This window comes from Chamaea fasciata, unplaced genomic scaffold (assembly GCF_029207755.1).
Source record: "Chamaea fasciata isolate MVZ Bird 193981 ecotype frontalis unplaced genomic scaffold, bChaFas1.0.hap1 SCAF_1, whole genome shotgun sequence".
NCBI classification, from domain to species: domain Eukaryota; kingdom Metazoa; phylum Chordata; class Aves; order Passeriformes; family Sylviidae; genus Chamaea; species Chamaea fasciata.
In genome coordinates this window covers 13,458,208-13,477,825 of record NW_027094086.1, presented here as the reverse complement: position 1 = coordinate 13,477,825, position 19,618 = coordinate 13,458,208, and the positions used below count along the sequence as shown (strand labels likewise).

The 19,618-nt window shown below is 39.7% G+C and overlaps 1 protein-coding gene across 2 annotated transcripts in view; it reads left to right on the top strand.

Moving 5' to 3' along the window:
* Nucleotides 1-18,048, top strand: part of DEPTOR (DEP domain containing MTOR interacting protein) — a 77,832-nt gene extending 59,784 nt beyond the window's left edge. For both annotated transcript variants that reach the window (XM_066176843.1, XM_066176833.1), the window contains one exon: nucleotides 13,778-18,048. In XM_066176843.1, coding sequence (XP_066032940.1) covers nucleotides 13,778-13,906 — 129 coding nt within the window. In that variant the 3' untranslated portion in view covers nucleotides 13,907-18,048. The remainder of the gene's footprint in view (nucleotides 1-13,777) is intronic.
* The last annotated feature ends 1,570 nt before the right edge of the window (nucleotides 18,049-19,618 follow it).

Sequence of the window (19,618 nt, the reverse complement as noted above, 5' to 3'; positions counted from 1 at the left end):
CTTGCCCCATGGTGGCCACAAGGAAGTCACAATTTGGATTTGGATTCTCCTCTTTTTCCTGTCACAAACCCTCTGTGCAATACTGACCATTTATTTCCCACCAGAATTCTTGTAAAGTGGTTTGGGTTTAAATAGAGATGGAAAATGCCAGAAAATCTGACATGTTCTCAAACATTACCAAAATATTTGATGAGTAGATCCATTTTGGTACCTGTGCAGATAAGTTTGCTAAAGTTTCTTTGTTTCCTTGTGGGAGCTGTGGTTCACAGCAAAAGGTCCAGGTTTTCCAGTCTCAGAGCAGAGGATTTGCAGACTGGTCCCAGTGACTCCCATGCAGCAATGTTAAAGCTCCTCAGGTTTCAAATGTCAGTTTATACAGCTCTCCTCTTTCTAAGCCATCCTTCTCCCCCTCCTGAAAGTTGTGTTTGTTATAACTCCAGATACTTTCTGTGTGACATCCCACCATGCCACCCCTGCCCAGGTTGTAACTGCTCTGCAGACACTTTCTATTCCAATGCTACCATATTCCAGTCTCTGCTGATCTTTACAAAAATTCTCCATTTGCTCCATTTTTCACTAATAAATCATTAGACTCTTAATTGTGAAATTTTAGTTCTTTTAAAACCATGATAAAGCTCCTGTTATCTTCTGACATGTCAGATTTTCATCCTACATTCCTACTTTTTTTGGTGGATCTCCATTTTTTCTGGTTTCTTTTCAAAGAAGCCGTGCTTCTTTGTCCACAGAGTTGTATAAGGATAAGGGTTTTTTAAAGAAACCTATTCTGAGGCTGCAGAACTTCTGAAGCTGTTTTGGAAGGTTAAGTGAACTCCACCCTTGTGCACAAGCCTCAGAGTGCACAGCCACCACTGGGTAGTTAGGTTTGGGACTGTGCTTGCTTCAGTGGATCATGAGCCTCTATTCTGCTGAGCCAGTGGACATAAAATTGACTGAAAAGTCAGCCTTTATCTTGTACTAGAGACCAGGTGCTTGCTGTGACTATCCGGAACTGTACTATGATAAAGAAATCAACATTTGGCGTGTGAAGAGTCACACGCTGAGGTATGAGGGGAAAGACCCCCTCCCATGCAGTTGGGAACATTGACACAAACGTCACGCCAGCAGGATGTGAACTGCAAACTGCACACACAAAAGAAAACAGAGAAAGATTCTTTTTATGATTGTCAGACCTGGTTTTGAACAACAGGATCCGTGGTACTCACCATAGAGAAAGGAATTAAGACGGTGGGAATTCCCTGGTGAAATATGAAAATAATGAGTTGAATGTTTTGAGTCTAAATTATGCCTTTAACATCTTCTCCCCCGCCAAACTTACAGGACACAGATTTAACAAGGTTTTACTTGCTTATCCCAGACCCGAATTTTGGCTTGCAGAGCAGTATTAGGTTTCCAATGCCTCTGTGTGATTTTTCCTAAAGACTCTTTTAACAGAGGGAGTTTTACTGAGCAATAAAATATCGTTTTTTCTCTTTACAACAACTGAAACCTTATGTGAATACAGCAAGTTTCATAATACCTCAGAGCTCTTTTTTCTGCATTCACAGCGGTGTAGTTGACATTAGAATTGAACTTGTTTGTAGGTCAGTCACCTAAAATGCTGTTGGGCAACAAGTGACCCACTGTACTTATGTCTGTATGTTGGCTCCTTTTCATCAATAGGAAATAAAAATACAAAAAAAAAGAAAATCTACAGCTTCATTATTGGAGATCAGTGGACTTTATAAATATAGTCACATTATTTTAATAAATGGTAGTTTTAAAAATTCTTTTCAAGTAAGTGGTGTTGTATGACAGGATAACCCAGATATCTGAACACCCTGCCTTTATGAAAGTGTTTTCATGACCTTTTTTGGAGTCTTACAGCTGTAACCATTCAGAAGGAGAGACAGCAGCACTGCAAAAGAGGGCTGTGCTTGTGTTTCAATTTCCAAGTTCCTGTGTGGTCTACAGGCCATTGAATGGCAAGATCTAGTGCCTGACGGAACAGCTGGGATCTTGCCCATGCTCGAGCTGTCATAGGCTACTGCAGGTCACTCCCAGGTAGTCCAGGCTCTCTAAAAAGAGTTCTGTCATCTGAAAAACTGATCTACAGAATGCCTGAAATCTTGAAAAAGTTATCCCAAGTGTCTGTAAAAAAGACACAGAATTAGAGGCCAGTACAGCAAAAAGCTGTCATTTTGAACTACTTTTGCTCTCAACCGAGGATGAAAAACATTTTGTATTACTTGGTTTAGTTGCAATACTCATTTCACTTGATGCCTTGGAGAGTTGCTCAGATGCTGTTGGTTTTACAAGTCCATGGCTATCTCAGCTCTCTGCCCTGAGCACTTCAAGAATGCTGCTGCTGCCCAGCTGCTGCTCTGCAGCCTGCACTTCTCTGTCTCTTCGTCTCTTTTCTTATTGCTCAAGACACAAAGTGGCTTCCTTTCATGGTATAAGCGAATGATTCGGGAAGCATGTTGCATTAAAGCCAAGGCTCTGTTTAGCTAGCCAAACACATGGAAAAACAATTGCACTTTTGTCTGTGCAAACAGAGAGCAGCTGTTTGTCTCAAACAGCGCAGACTGTTCCTGCTCATGACACGCTGGATTCCGGAGGGTGCTGAGGGTGCCTTGCATGAGTCTGTCTGCCCCTGTAATTCCCTTGCTGGCAGTTAGTGACTGTTTTTAACCAATATGGGACTTAAATGAACTACAGTTCAGCATAATTATACCTGATCATGTAAGTAAACTGATACATAATTTTAAAGTCCTTTATTCATTATGTGCGGTTTTGTTTTAGCAAACATAGTTTAGTTACGGAGATACCAGAAAAAAAAAGATACCAAAAGGTCAACCCAAGCATTAAAATACATGATTTCTAAGCTTAGACTCTGTGTTCTTCTGACACTGGTGCAGTATTTTACCCAGAGCCATCTTTAGCCGTTCGAGTTATTTAACATTTTCTGAACTGTTCTGTGGTAGGTATCAAATTGCACTATACAATAAAAATGCTTATAAAGTTAGACGTGCAGTCACTGGTTTGCTTTCCTGATGTGGCCCAGCCTGGCCCAGCTTTACCTGTGGGTATTTCTCGCTGGGACTCACATTAAGTCAGTGATTTTACACACCAATTCCCAATTAGGGCCATGGAAAGCAGTGACCTATATTCCCCTACTCCATATTTATGGATGGTTTGTGTTTCAGGGTATTAGATTCTTGTGTTATTACTCTCCAGATATGTACAGGTAGCGTTAATTTACCTTTGTGAACAATTCCTGTTAGCTGTGTTGGTGTTTGCCTGACCACTCAGTCGACCTGGAGCAAAACTCCACCACTTGCAGAACTGAGACTTGTGCAGCCCAAAAACTTGCTCTCCAAAGCAAGAGTTGTTCTCATGGGCTCTTAGGTCAGCTCTTTTCCTCCTCTAATTTGTCCACTCTGTGGAGTTTGTTCAGTAATGGTGTAATTCTCTTCCTGGTGAAGAAAAAAGGACTTGAATTCCCACAGATTCCCATCATTAGGAAGGGAGGAAGGGAGGGATAGACTGTCTGAACCAATGATGAAGCCCTTGAAAATCTATGATGTTTTATATTGTGACATACTGTATTATGTTATAGAATAGATATTACTTTATTACATGCTTTTTCATATTATGCAGTTTATGTTGTTTAATTGCCATTGGGTTTTTTTTTTAAGTTGGAGACAAATTTGTTTGGAATACTATAAAAATTCAGCCTCTTTTTTAAAAATGAAAGAAATATGTAATATGTATGTAATGAAAGTGTGTAATGAAGCCTTGCTCAGGCAAACCATCCACACCACTCTGCACTTACATTTTAATATGAACTTATATTTTAATTCTGTAAACTTCTGTGCTATGAGTTGTACGGTGCTCTGCTGGTACCAGTTTCTAGCCCCCTGATGGAACAGTGGGCTGGCTTCACACTGGTGTAAAGAATGAACAAGAAACACAGGAGAGACAAAATCTTTTTTATGCAAAGCCTGGATGCTTGCCTACTCCCACACCACCCACTCTACAGCCAATTACACTTTCGCTAGAGATATTTTCAGAACTGAACACACATCTGCAATTTATTCTGTTCCATCCAGTAACCTCAGTTATGGAGGAAAGGCCATGGTATGATTTTTTAACCTTCCAGCAACATGCAGTCGGTTGTGAATTGTGAAGTTCCAGCTTTGCTTTACTAATCCTATCAAGATTACATGAACTCTTAAAAAAAAAAAAAATCTAACTGGAAACATAACTTTTAGGACGTCTGATTTTCATCTCTTTTCCTCATTCCATTGTGACAGTGTAAAACTTAGCAGAGTGAGAGCAAAAAGTTCAGTGCTGCCTGTGTTTGTATTTATGTAGAAGTTAGTCTTAGGTCTTAGGCTCTTCTGTGGTACCACATTCAGCATCTCTGTAGCCTGAGCTCTTTGCTGAGCATGGGGATTCCTTTGCTTTATGGCTGTGGGTGACCTATTAAAATAGCATAAATGCAGACTCTGAGTGTGTGTGAAAGAAGCTGAGCTCTGCACTCTCTCTCTTCCACTGTCGTTCTCCTGCCTCAGATTTCTCTGCACTTGTTCTTCGTACCATAACATCCATCTTGCCATTGATCTCACAGAGACTTAAAGTTATCTGAAAACTTAAGGCTGCAATTTACTGGTCTAAGTGTAAGCTCTGCCAGGAAGGTTGATCTATCAATCTTCACCTCCTTTTCATCACCCTCTTTCCCTTTGCCTCCAACCACATATGTATCTCTTGCCTCCTTCCTCCATCCATGTCAGGCACATCAAGGAACTTACTTTGCCTGGAGACAAGTCCTTTATTTATTTTTGCTGGCACGGGATGAAAAGGATTGAAAGGGAGGAGTGTCTGGCTTTGGTGTGCTGCCTCTGGAGCCAGCACAAAGGGACAGGAGCACCTCTTGGGACTGCAGGCACCAAGTCCTGCTATGAACCTTCCTCCCCTTTGAAAGGGGTTTGATATCTGGATCCACAGACTCCTTGGCAATTCAGGTTGCGTGTATCCCTTTCTGTAAGCAGAAAGAGTTGTGAGGTTCCAAATCACATTACTGATCCAGCTTTTAATAAGCAAACACTTTTTTCCGCATTTCTTTTAAAAGTAAAATTATCTTTTTACACCCCAAAGAGATGGAAACCTCATTGTCACTAAGGGTGTTGTTACTACGGGTTTTGTATACAAACCTATGATGTGGTGTGTGAAGTAGAAGGTGATGATGTGGTAATTGGCTGGGAAGATTTATTCAAGATACCGAACAACTGGCAAGGCAAACTCGTGTGGTTATCCGCTTGTAAATAGCTCCTTTCTAGTTGGTAACAGCAGTGAAGAGTACAAACGATGTAGTTCTTTGTTCCTTTGTGACAAAATAACAGCATTAAATGGAAGTGTTTACTTTCACTCGTTAGTCAACTCCCTCACATTTAATATTTAAATTAGATTTTAAAAAATGACACCTTGATTTCTGTCTGTTTGCTTGGAGGGCAGTGGCGCTTGGGAGGCAGGACTGGGAGGAGTGGTTCCCAGCATCTGCAGAGGAGCAAGGGGCGTGTAAGGGGGAAAGGATCCCATTGGAAAGACACTTCTTCTTTTAAAATGTTGGAAGCTTGGATGTCCCCTACCTTCTGGATATCCCAATGAAAAGCTGGAGAGTTGTGTTTCAGATGTTATGTTCTTGTAGCACCTCAGCCTTGCCCAAATTCTGCTGAAATCTGTCAGCAAGACAAGAAAAGCCAAAGCAGCTGTATTGACTCTTGAAACAAGCTGTAAAGGCTGGGGGGGTTTTTTGGTGTTTGGTGTTGGTTTTTTTTTTTCCTTTGTTTTTTCCTTCTCAGTTTCAGGAGTTCAGTAACCTTCCCAGGTGAGAGCTGTGGCCAATACCACAGGAATCAACCAATAAGTTTTCAATTTTAGAACTGGCCAAGAGCTTTCAAAAGTATCTAAAGTGTGAAAAGTTTGATTTGTTTGGTATCCTGCTGATGGACATCTCCAGGTCACTGACAATTGCCAAGTGTTAACCCTTCAGCCCTGATTTCATGGGTGCCCATAAGGAAGGGTTCTTACTGACAGTGTGGCCTGATGTTTAATAGAAACCTTGTGGGTCTCTCATGCACATAGAAAACAGATGGGTTTGCTAACCACCTCTGGAAGATCACAGTGAATTTCAGAATACCGTAATGAAACAATTATAATTTTGAGCTATTCAAACCTCCCAGCTAATCCTTGTCCCTGCCGGATTAGTAGGACATTAAAAAAGCATTTATTTATAATTATTGAAGGTATCTGTGTAAGTGAAATGTAAGCAGGCTGTCTCGCTAATGTATTTAATTTTAATTTTCATTACCAAGAAGAAAAGCAAAAACATTACCATTGGGATACACTTTTCTTTTTGAAATAGTTATATTGTCAATTCTGGTATGAATTCTACTCTATAAACTAGACAAAATACACTTTTGTTTGAACAGCTCTGAAAGAAGTTATACTTAGAAGCTTTTGTTTTTGTTCTTAGGAAAAAAGCTGAAGAACTTTCCAAGGTTGAAAGTAACTCCTACATTTACCCTAATTCATAATTTTTACTTGATGCTAATAAGTTGGTTTTTTTTAAAAAAGAGACTAAAAAGAAAATAATATATTTCTTCATGCATTTTGGGAATGGGTTGTCTTAAAGTAAAAATTATCTGTGTGACTTCAGCTTCACATCAGATGAAAAGAAGAAATAGTAGTCAAGGAAGCATGTCCCAAACTATCTAAGTCTAGGTAAATCACTGAGGATACAAATTATGAACAGAGCAAAGGGTTAAATCCAGTCTGTCTCATGCTGGATGACTGAGCCAGCCTCGTTTCAGACACAGCTTTCCCAACAATGGCTTGTTTCTGTACAATGTGCTAATAACTTCTGAACTACCTTGGTCTCAAAGGGATGTGCTTTGCTGCAGAACATGGGCCTGCTTTTAGCTGTCAGCTGCTACAAATCTGTTTCAGATCCACACAGAGTCCAGGAGTGAAATCCTGGCTCCTCCAGAGTGAAAAGATTAGTGCAAGAATGGATTTCACATTCTCTCCAGCATTTTTTAATATTTTCCTTCATACAGTTGCCACGTGTACAGTAGTATTCACACCATCAGTGGAAATTAATTGGTGGCAGTGTTTTCAACATCTCTTTATGCTGTTAATTGCTGATACCAGAGCTGCTATCAGTACCAAACAGCCCATCAAACCTTTTTGTTTGGTTGACCTTGTTGCTGTTGAATGAGAAAACTTGAGTGTACTGGCATAGACATTGTGCTTTGCATTTAGACCCTGAACCTTCCCACTGCTGCCTAGATAATGGGGTAGAGCATCAGTACTGCTGAAAACCAGTATTTTTGCCACTATCTTTACCGTGTCATTGCATAATCTAGCCTTGAATTTGAAAATTTCAAGCCTTCATATTTGGTAACATTGATTGCCTTGGTACCTATTTGGTCTGCAATTTTAGGAGTATTTGTACTTTCTTAGAGTACAACACCGAAAAACCACTAAAACCCCACAGTCAATCAATCAATCAATCAAACAAACAAACAAACAAGAGTGGATTCCAGACACTGATATTGGCACTAAAATGTAAATGATAAATCCTTTGAGTATTAGCACCTCACCCCACAGCTGCTGGAGTAGGGCACACATATTTGCTGGTATGGAAAGTCACCTCTCCATCCCCAGCCATGCTGCCTTGTGGCAGCTGTATTCCTCTTCATCTGGACAGGTTTTTTAAAAAATTATCTCAAATTAAGGTGGCCATGTAATCATGGTTTTATCCCACTGTTTTGAGATACATTATCTGTTGACTGTGCATGACTGTTACTTACTTTGTACCAGAGATGAACTGTCACACTCAACTGCATCTATAAATTTAAAGGTCATTTTAGGGCTGTCCCAAACAGCTACAATCACTTAACTCAAAGTCTGCAGTAGGAATTTCCAGCTCTTCATAAACTTTCACAACACCCTTCTAAAAAGTGTGCCTAGAAAAAGAAAGAACATTTTTAAATGATTTTTAATATATTACGTTCAAAAAAGCCTGGCAATCAAGGTTTGGCCCCGCAGGGAGAGGTAACTAAAGCCTACAGTGCAAACAGCATCTGAATATCCAAGGATCTAGGCTAGCTGCCTATCCTCTAAGAACATTCCTGTAGCATTTATAAATATTAAGGTCATCCTGAGGCAGAACTAAGAAAGAATTAGTGACAGGTATGCAATGTTTTTATTTAATGATTGGCTTTAAGGTAGTTATGCAATTCCACACCCATGCCTGCAGCCAGTCTCTGACATCCCTTAGAAGGATCCCACAGTCATCCTCATCTCTGCTCCTGATCAACAGCAGCTCAGCTGACCAGCCCTGGTGCAGGCAGCCCCTACAAGGGAAGGGGCTTTGGTTTGGTCAGCAGGCAGTTGTCCCAGCAGGAAAATCAAGGGGTGTGGATGTACATCTGCAGGGCAGCTTGGCAAGACCGAGGAGGGGCAGGCAGCCAATGATTGCTGTGGAGGAAAGAGCAATTACCAGTGAGGGGGAGGAAGGGTTGTACAGTTCCAAGTACAGCACAATCCTGATTTTGTCCTGTTAGTGTTACGGTAATAAATTATTCTCACGTCTTCTTGCCATATTCAGTCTGATGATAAATGGCATGACAAATCTTTGCTAACTTCTTTAAATGACATGTTCCCAGATCCTTTTTGTTCAAATGTAGGCCCAAACTTGAAGTTTTATCTTTTTATGGGGACACCTGGATTTGGTTAAACCTTCTGTATGCACCATGGAAAACTCACAGAAAGACAGAGGTGCCTTTTTCTGCTATCCCTGTTTCCAATGGCGGGAAATTGAAATACTCAATAATAAATGCTTACTGCTGTAATACTTAAATATTTGAAACTGGTTAAGGAAGGGCTTCTTTTCATTTGAGTGTTGGTTTATTTAACTATTATTAGTTCTGTGGTTTTTAGATCACCACATCCTGACCAACAAAATGGTCGGAATTTATTCTGGGCTGTGTCATTTCTTGAAGTCTAAGGGATAAAAAGGGATGGTTATCTCTTGTCAAGCTCCTTAGAGAGCAATGAGGAAATGAGCAATAAAAAGTTCCTTGAGACTCTTTTAACTGAAGTTTATCATCTATTATAGTTACTGATGTGTGGAAACCGACAAATATTTTACATTTTTGTAGTTACAAAGCCCTTAACAGCTGCAGCTAGGAGCTGAGCACTTACAGCTTTTTGAAATGTGTTTTTATAAATGTAACATTAAATTACTGTGTTTTTGTTTTAAACCAGTCTCTTTAAGAAAATTCCTGAGATAATAATACATGGGTTGACATATTCAGTCAGGGCTGGTGAGTGGGTGCTCACTTGCTCTTGCTTGTATTCTGACTTCAGTAGAGCAATGCACAGTATGGGCATTTTGGGGGCAGGATTGATGATGACTCAAATGCACAAAGCAGCACTGCATTTCATTTCCCCTCACTGGATGCAGTGCTGAATGGGAAATCAGGGTGGGTAGAAGAAAACTGATTGAGTTGAGAGCAGTCAGCATAACAAAAGGCTCAGGACTGTGCAAATCTCTTTCTAGTCACCAGGATTGGAGGACACAGGAAACAGCTCCACATTTCTTCATCCCTGAGGGAGCCAGGTCTGGAATTTGCAGAGACTGAGCCCTCAGGAGCACTGGTCAAGCAATTACTATGGAGAGATCTTTCTACCCCCAGGGTATTTGTCTCTTATTACCATCTCCTGTTCCTCATGGGTCTTTTCCTGCAGTCTTAGGCTGGGAGTGTGCTCTTCTCTGTATTGCCCTTCCCTCTCCATTTTCTCTTTTCATCTGGCCTGGTTGGACTTCTTGCATCTAATCCTCTCCACTGGGAATGATGAAAGTGATAAGCCATGTGGATCCACTGCAAAGGAGGGCATGAAGGGGGTTGTTCTCAGCCTGTACGCATTGCTGGTTAATCATACTGCCAAGGGCATATGATAAAACAAACACATTGAAAATGCAGACGTGTCAGCTCTTGTCTTCCACAAGAAATTCACTCTCTGGCATCCAGATTGCTGTTCATGTTGTGCATGTACCATCTGCATTTACACCACTGCAGCCCTGGTGTGGGTGACTGTCTGGTCTGAAAGTCTGTTCCTCATGTCTGGGGCATTCTCCAAAGGCCCTTAAATGCCCACACCATGATCCAGCATGCAGATTTATCCATTGCAGGGTTACATGCATGAACCTGGCCAAACATGAGTCCCTTGCATTGGGATTCCAGTAACTCGAAAAGTCTGAGAATATGCAACAGTAAAACAAAGATCAGCCATTCAACTTCCAAAAATTGCTTTAAGCCAGAAGAGACAATGTTGTTTCTGCAGGTCTGTTTTAAATCAACCCAAATATTATTTTAGAGCCAGAGCTATAATTCAGTAAAACTTGATACAATCTTGGAAAGCTATAGAAAGTATTAGGAAATACCACTGGAAGTTGAGACCTACAGATATTGCAATAATCTGCCTTTTAAACTAAACAGACATGCCAGTTAAATACTGACTAACATCCTGCAGAGGATGATGGGTTACTTTTTCAACAAAAATCCTTAAAATTTAGGAGGTTTTGTCTGCATGCAAAAACTGAACCATTTTCCCAGTGCTACTTGCAGCTGAAATATTCATATATAGAAAAGATTACTGCCATGGGAGTTTACTCAGTTGTATCACTGTTTGCTGTACTTTGGTTATCATTCAGGCTACCAGCAAGGCTACTTCCAGGATCCTCTGCTCTGCAGAGGAGTTCTCAGGGTAAGGAGTAAGATGCAAGAGTCTACCATCCCTTCAGGGGCTGCTGCTGCCCCACTCTTTCTGTGCAGAGGTTCTAAGGAGCAGCGATTAAAGTCATTGGTGTCTTTATTTTTTATGAAATGTTACATTTTTGGATTGGGTTTGCTTCCTCTATAATTTTTCTTAAATGGATAGCTACATTCTGTCCATTTTGCAGAAATACAAATTGAGTTTCACCGCACATTTTACTTGAGAGGGAAGATAGTTGGCACACAAAAGTTAAGTGACTTGGCATGTGAGAAAATCTGCTTTAGAGCTAGCAGTGAAGGACACCAGAGCTGCTTCCCACCTCTTCCACATCCATTTCTGTCTTGTGCTTCTGCCTAAATAGGAAAAGTGAAAAATTTTCACTTTTAAAATTTAAAACTGATAGAATTGTTACTACTGGAAAAGAGTGGTTGGTTTAATAGCATCAAGTCCAGCCATTAACCTAATGCTGCCGTATTCACCACATGTTCCTAGGTGCCACATCCACATGGGTTTTTTAACACTTGCAAGGATGGTGGTTCTGTCGCTTCCCTGGGCACCCTGTTCTAATGTCCGACCACCTGTTCCGTGAAGAATTTTTTTTCTCATATCACAAAATTAAATAGGTTGGAAAAGACCTCTGAGATCATCATGTCAAAGCTATGACCATCATGTTAACTAGACCTGGCAGCAACCCTCCCCTGGTGCAACCTGAGGCTGTTTCCTCTTGCTCTGTCACTTGTTACCTGGCAGAAGAGACTGACCTCCATCTGGCTACAGCCTCCTTTCAGGGAGCTGTGAAGAGTGGTAAGGCCTCCCCTGAGCCTCCTTTTCTCCAGGATAAACAGCCCCAGCTCCCTCAGCTGCTCCTCATCAGACTTGTGCTTCAGACCCTTCACCAGCTCTGTTGCCCTTCTCTGGACATGCTCCAGCCCCTCAATGTCCTTCTTTTAGTGAGGGGTCCAAAACTGGACACAGGATTTGAGGTGTGGCCTCACCAGTGCTGAGTACAGCGGGGCAATCACTGCCCTGGTCCTGCTGGCCACACTATTGCTGATCCAGGCCAGGATGCCATTTGCCTTCTTGGCCATCTGGGCACAAATTGGCTCATTCTCAGTCCCTGTCAACCAGCACCCCCAGGTCCTTTTCCAAGGGCAGCTTTTCAACCAAATTTCCCCAGCCTGTAGGGGAACCCCTGCATGAAGTTGTTGTGACCCTCGTGCAGGACCCAGGACCTGGCCTTGTTGAACCTCACAAAATTGACCCCAACCCATTGATCCAGTGTGTCCATATAAAACAAAGCATGAAAATTTCTGGTGATATTTGTTTCATAGTTTCTTTCTTACAGATTCAAAGTGACTTATGGTAAGATAGCCTTCTAGTGAATATATTGTTTTCATTGAAACATCAGGACAATATTATTATTCACTTGGGTTCCATATTTTTATCAGTAAAAATACACATCTAGACACTACACACATTTTTTGACCTTTTTACCCAACACTGTAATGTTGTGATTAGATAGAGAGAAGTCTTAATGTCTTTGAGGAATAAGTATTATCTTTCTTTTCCTGCATTTTTTTACAATGTTGATTTGACTTTTTCTCTGCTGAAGTGTTTTAAGATGTTCAGTGATGTTGGTCAGTATATTTCTATCAAGACTATTTTGCTTGAAAATGACCTGTGATCATAAAAAACCTCCAATGTTTGTATTTGTTATAGCTTTTACAAAAAACCCCCTAATATATTTGAAATTAATTAATAAGCCATAGTTGGTGAAGGAAATTGAAACAGTCACATGGCAGTGACATTTTAATCTGTCCTAGTGCTGACTTCATCTTCCATTATATTATTTATATTATTCCATTTGGTTCATGTTATACCATTGGAGGTTTTGGCACTGAACCTAGTGAAGTCATCATCCAGACCTTGCCCTGAGCCTGGGAACATGGTGCATATTTTTACTGTGATTACCAAGAGCTGACTAAAATGATCTCTAAGAAAGCATCTAAGACAAACTAAAGATAACAGTAGCCTAAACTAAAGACTGCAATATCCAGAGCTGTCTTCATAGATCATGGAATGGTTTAGGTTGGAAAGGATGAAAAGATCAAAGAGATGAAAGATCATTTTGTTCCCACTCCTCTGCTGTCAAAAGGGACACCTTTCACTAGGCCAGATTGCTCAAAGCTCCCTGTCCTTAAACAGTTCCAGGGATGGGGCACCCACCGCTTCTCTGAACAGCCTGTGCCAGTGCCTCACCATACTCATAGTAAAGCATTTCTTCCTAATATCTAATCCAAACCAACTCTATTCCAGTTTAAAGCCTTTCTCCCCTGACTTGTCACTCCAGGCCCTTGTGAAAATAGTCCCTCTCCTGCTTTCTTGTAGGCTTCTTTTAGGTACTGAAAGGCCACAATAAGGTCATCCAGAAATCTTCTCTTTTCCAGGCTGAATAAACCTAATTCCCTTAGCCTTAGTTCCTAATAGAAGAAGTGCTCCATCCTTCTAATCATCTTTGTGGCCTCCTTTGGACTTGCTCCGACAGTTGCCCTTCCTGCACTGGGGACCCCTTAGCTGGAAATCTTGTATTGTTTGCAAAGCACCATTGATACCAAAAAATATCACTGATACTAGAAAAAATAACATTGTTACAAGAAAAAAATGGTTGATATAGGACCTCAAAATTTAAAAGATGGGAAAGTTAAATTCCAATTTTGAAAGTTGAAGTGATGTTTCATAAAGAAATTGTGGAAAATAACCTTGGCAGATTAATTCTAGGAAATGTGGGGGCTTTTAAGAGTACCAAAGGAGATGATGTGAAGAATTCTGGAGGTTTTGTCTGCCCAGGCGTTGATAGTACATCCGTGTAATTACCCTAACAAAATAAAGTCTAATGCATAACTCATTTTGCTGCTTGCTTTTTCCTCAGGTTTGCCAATTTGTTGTGTCTGTCAACGGCCTCAATGTTCTCCATGTGGATTATAGGACAGTAAGCAACCTCATCCTGACTGGCCCTCGAACAATTGTGATGGAAGTGATGGAAGAAGTGGAGGCCTGAGAAGACAAAAAACTGCTATTATTGGACGTTTTTGTGAGACAAATAGCAACAGCCATGGAATGGCATGACACAAGGCAGCAGAATGTTTGTGTCCAAACAGATGATTTTGCTTTTAGGGGAGGGGGCTCTCTTTCATTTAACAATAATAGCACTGGTGATTATGCTAAGATGTGAACAATAGATACCAGCATATTTTCACTACAGACTTCTCTGTGCCCAGCAGAGACAAGATCAGGGCCTTTAGGTGGTCTGTCCAGCCATGGCTGCATTGGTCAGAATGGGCTCTGTGTAAGAGGCCATGTATATTTCCTCACAGTCCACTACTGGATCAAAGCACTTCAGGAGGTGAAAGAGCCAAGCGCTGTGGGGTCAGGTTGTCACAGATGGTTTCCATGAGGTGCTGACATTGATAAACATTGTCCTAGTGTCCAGCTTTGTCCCCGGAGCTTGTGCAGTCACAGTTATTCTCTCCTTGGGCTGAGGGACAGCTGTCTAAATCCTGGCTTGATCACAGTCAAACACAAACGAATTGCAAATGCATGAGAAGAGTCTGTGCTCTGTAGAGGATAGTCTGGTGTCAACATTTGGGCCTGACTGATTACATGGGCTGGTCTAGAGAGAAAAAGGAAAAATGTGTGGTACTTTTAGAAAAACTGCCTTTGAAAATTGGTCTTTTGGTTTCAATGCCTGTGTGCTGTATTAGGTGCTTGAATATAAAATATTGATTTTGAGGTTTCTTCTATACCAGTAAAGGAAAGGTGCCTCAGTCTTGCTATTCATCACTGCAGAGAAATTTTGGACACCTTAATTCCGGGAAGAAGAATATTTGGCAGGTTGCAGTGGGAAATTCACAATGTTAGCATAAGGAATGATACATCCAGATTCTCCAGTAGCAAAAGTACACTTCAGATTGAAGCAATGTACTTGAATGTGCATTAAGCTTACCAGCACTTTCCAATGAGCAGATGTTTTGTGAAAAACCAACTTCCCTCATTAGCTGCATTTGACACTATTACAAATAAAACATTGTATTTAACTGACTCTTATTGTTTCTCAAACAGTAGGATTTTTTTCATTGATGAATTCATTAGGGAAATATTTTTTAAAAACATATATAAAAATTCCGATGTTCTTGAAGTTAGGTGACTCTTCAGCTCAATGTTAAGGGGATTGCATGGGTTTTCTTTGAACTGACTGAATACATCCTGCTCCACAAAATTATAAATACATTTTGCAGACTTTCTCTGCTGTCTAAATTTTACAATTAAAGCTTAGCTTTCTATATGCACATACCACAGATCATTCAATTATGGGGTGGGGAAAGTATTTTTCCTCAAATAATTTTGAAACATGTTTTGTATTAAAAATTGTTCTCACTAAATAAATTGCTCTTTCAGTATGTTTTTCATTCACTCAAACACTTTTACTTCAGAGATACTACAAGTCTTCACACTCATAAATTCCTGCAGCTTTGTAGGAAGAAGTCCTTGTGTTCTTTGTTCTTGGTTTTGTGTATCTGTGGTTGTTTTTTCACCAAGAAAACTTCTCATATTCCACTAATGTACAACAGCACAGGGAGGTATAAAACCTTCAGCTGCTTACTCAGTATTAACCAGGCATGAGAGTGTCTGGAAGGTTTGTTCAAACTGTCATCTGCTATGACAGTTCTTAATCCCGACTTCACTCCCCAAAATTTTGGTACACATGTATAAGCCATAGCAGGTTACATTTTATAGGTCATCTAAAATAAATGGCTGGGCACATGATGTTACATTGGATTGTAATAACTGTCCATGGTATCCACTCTGAACAGTTGGAAACAATCTTCTTGTTCCAGAAATGTTTCAGTATACTATAAGTATTTTGAATTTGTGAATCTAGGAATGCTTCTCTAAATACTCCTATTTAATTTCTATTTTCTTTTTTAATTTTCTTTTTTTTTTTTCTTATTTTCTTTTTTTCCCCTGGGTTTTTTTGGTGACTTAGCCCCTTTAAAATATAAATTCTGCATGTTAGGCTAAGTTAAATATTACAATTGATGGATTTTCTTAGCAAAATGCTAATGATTCTCTCTAATGCCATCATGGGTTCGTCTGTATTACATCTCTTGCCTTAGTTAATATTCTGCTAGAAGTTCTCTGTAGCTTACAGATAATTAAGAAACTGGGTCAGAATTTGGCTTAATAATGCATTACAGAGTGCACTTCAGACTGGAGCAAAAAGAGTGGGAATGGGGGCAGGGAGAAATCTGTGCATTTCATTATGTTACAGATTGGAGATGGCATCTTGATTCACAAGATACATTAGTCTCTATCACAATTTGAGCACAGCTACTTCCCTTCTGTTTAACAAGGAGTTCCATATTGTGTTCTCAACTTGACTGACAATCCGGGATTTAATTAATTCCTTCCCTCTTCAACGTGACAAAGGTATTCAAATTGTGTCTGCAATGAAATTTTGTATTTCAGAAAAAAGGATGGAAAGTAAACAACTAAGCTATGAAATGTATAATTTCCAATTAAATTGTGGTTTGTCTGCACACAGTGCTTCATATGCTCCAAGACATCCCACAGGAGTCAGTGTCAAACTCTCACGCACTTTAGAGGGCATAGAATTTTAAATATAGCGGAGCACCTTGCTTCCTGCAAAGTGCCAGGGGAAATGTAAGATTATTCACAGAAGTGAGGCATTTCAAGAGATGCATGAATATCACAGCATAGAATGAAGCAAGAAACCAGAAATTAAAAAACCCTGGCATCAGTAGTAATAGCTTCATTTAAAAGACAGGCATTTTTTAAAGACTTACTCTCTTTGTGATCTCATTTTTGGTTACTGTAGATCTTGCAAGATCCTCTAATAAATCTTTAAGCCTTAATCACTCAAATTAGTGCCATTGCTCTGTACATGTACATTTGCAAATAATTTATGGACATCTTCAAGAAATGTAATATTTAATTGAATTTAAGTAGCAGCTAAGCTAATTGGAGCATTAAATCAGTGCAATATTTCTCATCTTTTTTTTCCTGTTATATTTCTTACAAGATACATTATTTTCATTATCTTTTTCAAGATCAAATATCATGTGTATGATATTGAACACAACTGGTTCCACAACTAGTCCCATGGAAGGCATTTCATTCACACAATGATGCAATAATCCACTTCAGCTGTGTCAGAACTTAATTGTCTGCATTTTAGGCTTGCATAGAAGCTGAAAATAAAACTTTCAGAATTAAAAATACATTGTGTCATAGCAGCATCTGAAATACAAGTAGGTGTGGCCTGCTGTACCATCTATGATACTACATTCAGGAAGAGGTTTGGAATGAAAAGGTGATGTGGTAGGACTGTTTTTCAAAGTATTCTTCTTAATTTTTTCTTCATTTTCTGCTCATACCCTCACTAATGACTGGAGTGCGAGGGATGTATCAAATGCTGTCCCAGAATTACTGGTTTAATGGTCAGCTTGTTCCCTTAGCATAGTCTGGATCTCTGAGAAAATTGCCACAGTGTAGTTCAGAGAATAACATGAGATATGAATTTGGTGCCTCTTGGCCTTCAGACCAGAGAGAGTCTCTACACTGACTTCATGTACTAACATAGACATAAACAAATGAGAATAGTCTGAGGATTAGGAAGAAGAAGCAACTGACTCCTTTCTTCTGTGCTGACAGCTATAATGCATGGAGGTTTCCTTTTTCTTATCAAATTACAGGGTAATGCTCTAATAATTTCAGATAATTCGGGGAATTGAATATTTTTTAGATAAGTATTCTAATTTTAGAGACAGGAGAAACTGAAACAATGTATTTTGCAAAAGTCTTTGTCTAATGCAAGACAGAATGAGAAGACAATTGTTGCAATTATAAGTATTTTCTTCCCAGTGTGTAATTGAATTAGACCGCTTGTGTAAGTGAAAAAGCATGTGTATTTCACATACATAAGTACAGTCAGACCACACCTCTTCAAATAAAGTGAGAGAACTTCTAACCTTTTACAATAAAATGGTCATTAAAGGTTTTCATAGATCACCCTTTTTAAATGCCTTTATCTGGTGAGTGATGTGGCTTATATTTTTCACTTATATGTGTTACTTACAAAAACAGAAATAGTACCTGCCAATTCAGCAATCCCCTTTATATACTCTCAGTGTAGATAAGAATATCATTAATGTTCCAGAGAGGCTGAGTGATTTTAAAGCATTAGATTTCTCTACAAACTTGTACATAAATAAATATTTATAGCTTAATTTTTAGAAGGAGCCACTGATGTAAGAGACAACTTAATGTCAAAGGATGTCACAGGAATGAATGATACAATTAATTTATGCTATAAAGATAGTGTTTCATGTATAGCTGCCTAATCTTTGTACTTGCAATTCCTCAGGAAAATTCTGAAGTATTCAGAAGGGAGTAGTTATAACTGTCAAACTGAATGTCCTCTAGGAAAATGGCTGTTGTTTTGAAGTTTTGGATCCACTCTCATATTGGCTATGGGAGCTGTGAATTTCCAGTACTGTTGAAACTCAGCTTTTATAAGCACACACTTAAAATGCAATGCTTAGCTTTAAGAGCAGGGGTTTGAAGCAGACACTGTACTTTAGGTATGAAGCAGACACTGGTACTTTAGGTATCACAGATTGTTGTAATGCCTCTTCTACAAAGTTGCTGCCATATACCCATAGGTTTCCCATCCTGTGTCACCATAACTCTCCTTGAACTTAGAGTACAACTCTCCTACTGGCTTTTGTATGGCCTTGTCAAATAATAATCATAATTTCTTTCCAGAATTTGCAGATGGTTTGCAGAGGAAAACTCTCTTTTTATGTGCAGCCTTTTGCTTCTGTTCTTGAGGTGCTTCTCCATAGAGACATCTACAAACTGCTCCCTGGATTACAGTACATAGACAGCTAGTGGTATTCTGAACACTTCAAACAGTCATTTCCATCATGCCTGAGCAGCTGAACTTCTCCTCTCCCAAATGCTCCCATTGCTCCTGCTGTTGCTGCTGCACGCACCCAAGCAGGCCAAGCTGGGGAACACTGGTCAAAAGGACAGCCCACACCCACCAGACTGTTTTAATTTTACTAGTGATTTATGAATATATTTAATTTTCTTTCCTATTCTACTTATTTTGCTGCGTAGTTGACGTTGGCCCTACTTTATTCTTCAGCTCAAAAATCGTTTCTGGAAGATCTTGATGGTCCTGCTTTCTTTGTCTTTTTACTAGTCTGTTTTTGAATGCCTCTTTACCATAATCACATTCATATAGCTTTTTATAAATTAGCAGTACTTATTTAGCAAACCTAATATTTCAGGAAAACAGATGAATTGGCTGCTGCTTTACAATCAGATGTTTGCTCACATATAAACAAAGCCCTGAGGCAAGAGAACAAAGTAAGAAAAAGCTACCATTAATGATGGAATGAAATTCATTTTAGATATAAAGTGACATCACATCTACTCTTAACCAAGTGGTGTATGATTCATAATACAGGTGGGCCACAGCTTTCATGGACTTTCTCAGGTTATGGAGACAAAAGAAGAGAGATCTCCAAAGAGCCGTGTTTTCTTTTGGGCCTCTGGATGAGCTACCCATGACTTCCCTCCCTCCTGAACCAGATGGAGCACAGCCTCCCACCATAGCTGGACTTGGAACTACATAAACTTTTATCTTCATTGCTAGATGTAAATGACTGCAGATTTTTAAAAT